The sequence below is a fragment of the Montipora foliosa genome, chromosome 2 (assembly GCF_036669935.1).
Source record: "Montipora foliosa isolate CH-2021 chromosome 2, ASM3666993v2, whole genome shotgun sequence".
NCBI classification, from domain to species: domain Eukaryota; kingdom Metazoa; phylum Cnidaria; class Anthozoa; order Scleractinia; family Acroporidae; genus Montipora; species Montipora foliosa.
In genome coordinates, this window is record NC_090870.1 from 53012022 (window position 1) to 53019521 (window position 7500).

The following is a 7500-nucleotide window of genomic DNA, read 5'->3' on the forward strand; positions in this document are numbered from 1 at the left end:
TGTTGTGTGTATGTTGCATGCATTATAGGCTTACATACATACTTAATTGACCACTCCCCATAGGGGCTTTTCAGGGCAAATGAAACAGAATCACGACAGAACATTCAACAGCAACTAGTAAGACTCCCAACTGGCCGGAGGCAAACCAGTTGGCTATTTACAAGTGTAGTCGAGAAGATGAACCAGGGACCACCAGGAACAAATTCAACTAGTGGTCATAACGTGTCTTGAACCCGGGATCCCCAGATCTCAAGGCAAGCGCGCTAACTACATCATTTACACAATGCAAAAAGCCGTATGTACAACCCCTTATGTAACTGGTTGCATACTTCTTTACATTTCTGTTAGGGTGACAAATGACTTAAAGGGAGTCAGGGTGCAGTCAGGGTCCCACCTCTGTGACCCCGATTCAACTCTGGCTCGGGTCATATGTGGGCTGAGTTTTAGTCTATCTCAATCTGACTCCGAGGGTTTTTCTCTGGGTACTCCAGTTTTCCTCCCTCCTCAAAATCAATTCCCGGACTATTCCATCAGACTGTGGTGCTGTGCCCCGAGGTCATACATGGGTCGTGTTCAGGGGCCGAGCGCCTAGCCAGCAGCACAGCTCCTTCAGCTTGAACTCGTTGAGCTGCGCCCTAAATAATTCAGTCTCCGACTGCGAAAAGGGCGATTAGCAGGTCAGATATTATATTACAATGTATTATTAGTTGCACAATATCAACAACTCATTCATTCCACTGTATTTACTTATAAGTAAGAATAAGTAGAGCTCCTTCCTTCCTTCAATTTACCTTGCAACTAGCCTGTCTGCAACACTGAGAAAGATAAAAAAGCATACATCATTCCCTGTGAATGCTTGATGCCCAAAATGAACATTGACCATTTCATATGTAGATAAACTGTAAACCTGCATGGTGATATCATTGGAAATATCGGGGGGACTGTCCTGAGAACACGACTCAGCTTTAGGCTTCTCATCTTGCCACTGCCAGCGACGACAATTAACATAAAGGTACTGTTGGTCTAGAGACAACTTCATCCCATTTATGTGCCCATTGGTTTCAATGCAATGTTCCTCCAAAGTTTGCCATAAATCTTGGTCAATTCCAAAATTATCTGTGAATGTTTTGCGCTGAATCCACCTGAGCATAATCTGATGAGGAACATAATTCAGAGTGCCATGTGTAAAGATCAGACAAAACTTATCATTCTCTTGTGATCCTAATGGCTTTGCAACAAGAAGAGTTCTCACAGAGCTACAATTGTAATCAATGACCTGTGCCAGTGTTGTTTGATAATCAGGTTTGTCAACATAGTTCAAGCACAGTTCAGAAACTGAAGTGTGATCAGCACCAGATGGGGCAAATTCAAACTTTCCCGATATGTAGCTTCTCTCAGTCAACCATGCTCCATAAACATCATATGGTACGCTTTCAACCTCATGAATCAGCTGCACACCAAGTGTATTTTCTTTCTCAATTTTTAATATGATAATTTCACCTGAAAAAAAAAAACAAAAAAAAAAACAAAAAACATGTTTATTACTTTAAAGTGGACCCCAACTCAATTTCTTTTATGTCTACAATATTAATTAATTTATTAATGTGCCCACCAAAAGCAAACATGTTTTACCATTCTTACCTCAAATTTCTGCTTTTTACCTGCTGGGAAAGACACAAAGTTATCAAAACAAGCATTAATTTGGACCCACAACAGTGATGTGAGCTCTAGGCATGGGTCCATTCTCAATTTTATGTCACAAACTGCTTTGCAATGCAAAATTTTTTTGAAAACCAGCATGCAAAGCAGATTGTAACTTTAAAAAAATTAATGGAGAATAGACGCATGCCTCTGGTTCTGCCAAGTTTGCGTGGCTTGCACTGCACAGAAACAGCGAAATTCTGACTAACAATGGTGAGATACATGTATGTTTGCTTTGAATGGGAAGATTTATATTAGGAACAAAAAATATTTGAGTTTTATGTGCACTTTAACCCTTTGACACGGGTCACACCTAAACCAGCCTAAACCAGCCAGACTTAGTATCTTACTCTGGCTGACGCCAGACGATTTTACTTGTTAGTGGGGAACCCCCAGGAGTCAATGGATTAACTGTGCCTGAACAGAAGAGCTTCTTTTCAGCAACATTTGATGCTAATTACATGTATGTGACCATACTGTATTTACTCAAACAAGCGCCGCCCCAGAATAAGCGCCGCGGTCCCAATGAGACATTTATTCGAGAAATCTCTTCAAATTAAAAAATTTATATACTAAATTCCAACTCTAACTCAGCATGGGGAATTTCTTTGCATCAAAACCGATGTTCTTCAGTTCAAAGTGATTGTATTTCACTGCTAGTCCATTAAGTAAAATGCTGTAAGAGTCAAATGGTGACTATCAAATGATGCTTCTCTTAATCTCCGTCCAATTTTTAAATAAACGCCACCCTAAAATAAGCACCTCCCTCAAATAAGCGCCACCCTTGAGGCACGAAAAATTAAGTAAGCGCCGTGGCGCTTATTCGAGCAGATACAGTACAGTGAATAAAGGTCATTCAAGTGTGTTACAAAGGGGGTGGCAGGAGCACTAACCATTATAACTTGCAACTCTTTTCCTTGGAACAAAGCTGGGGATTTTAATTTAGGACACCATTTTTATGCCCAAATATGGACAAAAATAAGATTGAAGTTGCACGCACGGGAAAATGCACAAGCTACTTTACATCCAAAAAAGGAATTTTTTTAAACTCAAAATACCCCAGCTCTGAACCACAGTTGAACGCTTCAAGGTCACGAGCTTCTGCTTGCGTGGTATAGTCTGTCATCACCACCAAAAATACAAGAAATTGAAATGCAGATACAAATAAAACACAGCTGGCTTCGTATAGGTTTGTGACATGTCTCAACAGACATGGAGCGGATTCACAGCCACCGTCATAACTGGAAAACATTAAGGTGGTTCTGAATCCACTTCAGATAATTTTCTTTAACATTCCAGAAGTTTATTTTTAGCCTGCTAATCATTTTATGCAATCCTCATTGGGGGGTCAGTGAGTTTGTTATTGAGATATGACCATTTAAAGACAAAAAAGAGGGTGCTTCTGAATGGTTCTTTTGTTGCCATGGTGACCTATGACATCACATTACCAGCACTGAGTGCATCTTGTTGAGCAATTATGATTGGCATTTCATATGGCAGCACAACATTGCTGTTACATGAAAAAGTCTTATAGAGCGGTCAGCGTAAAACACAGACTGCAGACTGCAAACCGGGGGTAAATATGTAGACTGAGGTTACAATTTAACTGTTAAAAAAGCTCACACCCATTATAAATGCTAACAGTTAAGCTAAATATTGTTTTAGGCCTAATTAGGCCTAAGGTTAGCATTTCTAAGGGGTTTAGGCTTTTTCAACAGTTACGTTATAACCTCAGTCTGCATTTTACCCCTGGTCTGCAGTCTGCAGTCTGCAGTCTGCGTTTTACACTGACCAGATATAGAGTAGATCTTTGTAATAAAAAGTTCCCTCTAAATTGCTGAAACTGGTTTGAGCCACCTTAAAATGAAATGGTGCAAGAGGACGACCCTCCTTCTCCCATCTTGGTGTGTCTGTCTAGCGTAGATTTGATGACTTCTATAACAGAAAAATGTATATTAATTGGCTAAGCATTGAAAATGACTTGAGCTTACCCATAAAATTTATCCCTCTTATTTTTTTTGTTCCAGATACGAGAAGCAAAGTGTCATTTGAATTAAACTCTGTCAATTGAACATAATCCCAGTTGTGATGCTCGGCGAAGTTTATTTTACATGTATCTTTTGAATTAAAACGACAATCATCACTAATAAGCCAGAGAATGACACTGCAATCCTTTGAACTCGAAGCCATAAGTTGGCCATCGTGTGAAAAAGCGACGTGCAACACTTCATCCGTGTGCATTTTGAGGACTTGGCTTTCAATCAATGGTGTGTTAAGATGAATCCATTTAAATTCTTCAAGCCAAGTAGGTGCTCTTAAAAGACCTAAGATGTCTTGCACTCCAATGTCGGAATGACTTTGAAGAAGATGTTTCCAGAGCAATTCGTCTCTGGACACACGGTACCAATTTCGACATACTTCGCTGCCGTGTATAATGTCCTTCGGGGAAAGAAGGCCAAAGATGCGAAGAAGCAAACTGTCCGGTAGATTAGCCCAAAGGTTAAACGAGGATGTAGGTTGTGACAAAGACATCATCTGCTCGATAACATGTCTATTTATAAATTTTCTACAAAAATATTTGGGTGTGATTTTATGATGAATCAGCCATGTTTGGTTCCCAAGCTTCCATCATCTGTTTCCAGGCTCCGCTCTTCTAAAAAGGGAACGGTTTTTCACATCCGCCATTGCGAAGCAGTTCCAGAATTCGTGAGAGATTCTCTACTTGTGCGCCTATTTCAGGGTTGTTCCCTGAGTCATATCATCGTTGAAGACACCGTCGCGCTTCTGGAGTAGTCGGGGGTTAAAAAAATGATGAAGATATCGGTGAAGACTCTAGATTCACAGACCAAAAACTTCACAATTCCTGGGACGGTAAGGATCTGTTTAAGAAGTGTTTTCACTTTGTGTGCAATGTGGTGACCTCAAAATAGCTTTCATTGGTTACGTGAAATCTTGAGTTCTTCAAGCAGTGAGTTTCACTTTGGATGTTTATCACAAGCTTCGTTTACCGGCAAGCTTACTTGACTGCGTTAATTAAGTTACGCAATGGCTCATATATATTTTTCCTCTGCTAGCTGGCTGTGTTGCAGACAGTTACAGTTGTTTTATGTTCGAAAGTAGGTGAGAGGAAGTACAAGGTATCCGTCATTCTTCGTCTTCGCAAAAACTCAATCGCGGTGTTGTCTTCACGGTAGCGGCAAGTGTCAACACAATCGTTTTGAATACCCAGCTTCCGCCTTGATAATGCATTTTGGGCGAGTTAATTTTTCTTTTGTTTCTCTTTGCAGATTACAGTGAAGGGATTTAAACAACACATTGCATCAGAAGTTGTAAGTAGTGCCTGCAAATTGCAATTTATGCCTACTACCTTTAATGTTATATAAAACAACATCGAAATGGGTGGCTTGCTGTACCTATCTCGAAGGACTTGGCGACGAATAAAGAAACTAATGCGAGATCTGTTGTTTTTGCCCACCAATCTGGCAGCGATGATACAGACTAGGAACCACCAACATATTATAGCAAAGATGTTGTTGAACTAAAAAAAATCACCAATCAGACAGTTGATATTAAAATAATAATTATTATCTGCTAATAAAAGTAAAGGCGACTTGTGGGGTTTAGGTGGCTGTCATTTTAGGACATCACCGCCATGTTGGTGGACGAAAACAAAAGATCTCTTATTAGCTCCTTTTGTTCGTCCACCAGCAATTGTAAATTGCATCAGTGTTATCTGTGTCTCTACAGACTGGTTGCAAACCGCCTAAAAATTATAATACTTACTGAGTCTTTAAGCCAGCACTTGAGAAAATCCCCGTCCAGCCGTCCGGGACAAGTAGATATCACCCTCGGAGCTGGGAAATTGAAGTTAAAACTTTTTTCTTCACGATAATAAATCGGGAATGTTTGACAATAAAATTTGAGGAGCTGAAGCTTAGTCATCAGAGATATGAATTAACTTAATTACGTCTTATTTATCTTGTCCATGAAAGTTAGCCATTTGCAGACTTCATACCTTGAGATATTCTCCTGTATGGAAAATCCACTACCTTCAAAGGATAAATTAAACTCCAAGATAAAAGTAGACTGTGAAACCTGCATAGTTTCCTACCACGTGTATCTGACCTTTATTTACCACAATCAAATTTCCTTCTCAACTTTTTGTATGGTTTGCAAAAGATAAGCTGCTCTACCTAAGAGAAAAGTAAGAGGCAAATTGATGTTAACTGCCCTAGCAAAATGTTAATAATAATAATAATAATAATTATTATTATTATTATTATTATTATTATTATTATTATTATTATTATTATTATTATTATTATTATTATTATAATTAATTATAATTATAATTGAAAAAAAAAACCTTCCATTAAAGTAATAAAAAGTTTGTCAAAGAAAATCTGAATCCATATGCTCTTGTTAGCTGGCTTTAATCCGCAGGAAATGGATTTACATGTATATACTGTAGATAAGTAAGAGAAAATGAAGATAACCAAATAAATGATATGAATTTGAACGTTGAGGATTCCAAAACTGAAGAATTTATTTAATTGCATTTTCCACACAAGGCATCGAGCATTTAATTCAAAGAAACATGTGAATATTCAAATTAGGTGTATTTTGTTGTGCAATGTACATGCATACCGAAAGAGTAGTGAAAAGAAATCCCCAAAAAGTGCTTAAAAAACCATGCAAGGAAGACCCTATCACAGGGGCTGCAGAGAGAGAGGAGCTGGAGCTGGGTTGGGTTTGCTGACAGGCTTGAAATAAGCGAAAAAGTCCAGTCACAATTTTGCGATAAGATATGAAAATGTAATCGCAATTTCGCAACATTTAGTCACAAAGATCGTCACAGTGTAGCAATACAAAATATGAGCCCACAATACTTGTGTTGAAAGAAACCGCTGAAAGTGGTGAATGATATCGAAGTAATGGAGTTGTGCACGTAACATCGCAGCGAAATTACGCTACAATTGCGCTATCTTGAGATTGAAAGAAAACTCAAGGCGAGAAACAAAATAATTTTGTGATTTCTTCATTTATCTTAGTAAAAAGAGCAGCAAAGTGGCAACTGCTAACCCTTTTGTTTCGAAAGAGTGAAGACGAAAACAAGTCGCAAATTTGCGACTTCTCCAGATATTTTAGTCGCAAATGCGACTGTATTGGTCGCAATTTCAAGCCCTGCCCCCCACTTTCAAACCTACTCCACGGCCCCTGTATCAGCAATTAATTAAGCTAAAAAAATGTAAATTACATATTGCTGTACTTCACTTGAAAATTTAATAACTTTGGATCTGAAACAAGTCACCGAAGAGACAGATCTAATTCCACTTGAAATTATTTTGGTTTCATTTTTATCTGTCACTGTTTATGCAACCTTGTTTGTACAAAACTAATAAGTCCTTGCTTGAAGAGGCGCAACATCTAAGAAGATCACACTCTTCACAGAATATCCCCTGGTTGCAAGAAGATGATTTCACATCTAAATGCAGCAATTCACTTGTAACCGGTTGAGAGAATGTGAAACTGAAGTCTGTAATCTTTTAGCATCAATGGCTGGTGGGAATGGCTGCTTTATTAAAGCAGTTCCTCATGTACACGAGTAAATGTATTTATTGTTGTTTTAGTATACATGTACATCTAAATAGTTACAAATGACTTGTCCAGATGATTACAATATTCTTACAGTTATTACAACAAACCATTTTTCTCTTTTAATTAGTTGCTTGGGCCTGAAAAGTAATAATATTTGCTAGTCATGTCCAAATTAACCAATCAGATCACATTGTTTACTTT

At 38.4% G+C, this 7500-nt stretch overlaps 2 protein-coding genes across 2 annotated transcripts in view; one reads left to right on the plus strand and one right to left on the minus strand.

Moving 5' to 3' along the window:
* LOC137993544 (F-box/WD repeat-containing protein 5-like) overlaps nt 1-4331 on the minus strand; it is a 5668-nt gene extending 1337 nt beyond the window's left edge. Inside the window, exons 1-2 of the mRNA XM_068839466.1 lie at nt 3693-4331; nt 792-1500 (exon numbers count right to left, since the gene is read on the minus strand). Of these exons, the coding sequence (XP_068695567.1) occupies nt 792-1500; nt 3693-4236 (1253 nt within the window). The 5' untranslated portion in view covers nt 4237-4331. The remainder of the gene's footprint in view (nt 1-791; nt 1501-3692) is intronic.
* A 12-nt stretch (nt 4332-4343) lies between these two features.
* Nucleotides 4344-7500, plus strand: part of LOC137993543 (large proline-rich protein BAG6-like) — a 47158-nt gene continuing 44001 nt past the window's right edge. The window contains exons 1-2 of the mRNA XM_068839465.1: nt 4344-4572; nt 4989-5030. Of these exons, the coding sequence (XP_068695566.1) occupies nt 4510-4572; nt 4989-5030 (105 nt within the window). The 5' untranslated portion in view covers nt 4344-4509. The remainder of the gene's footprint in view (nt 4573-4988; nt 5031-7500) is intronic.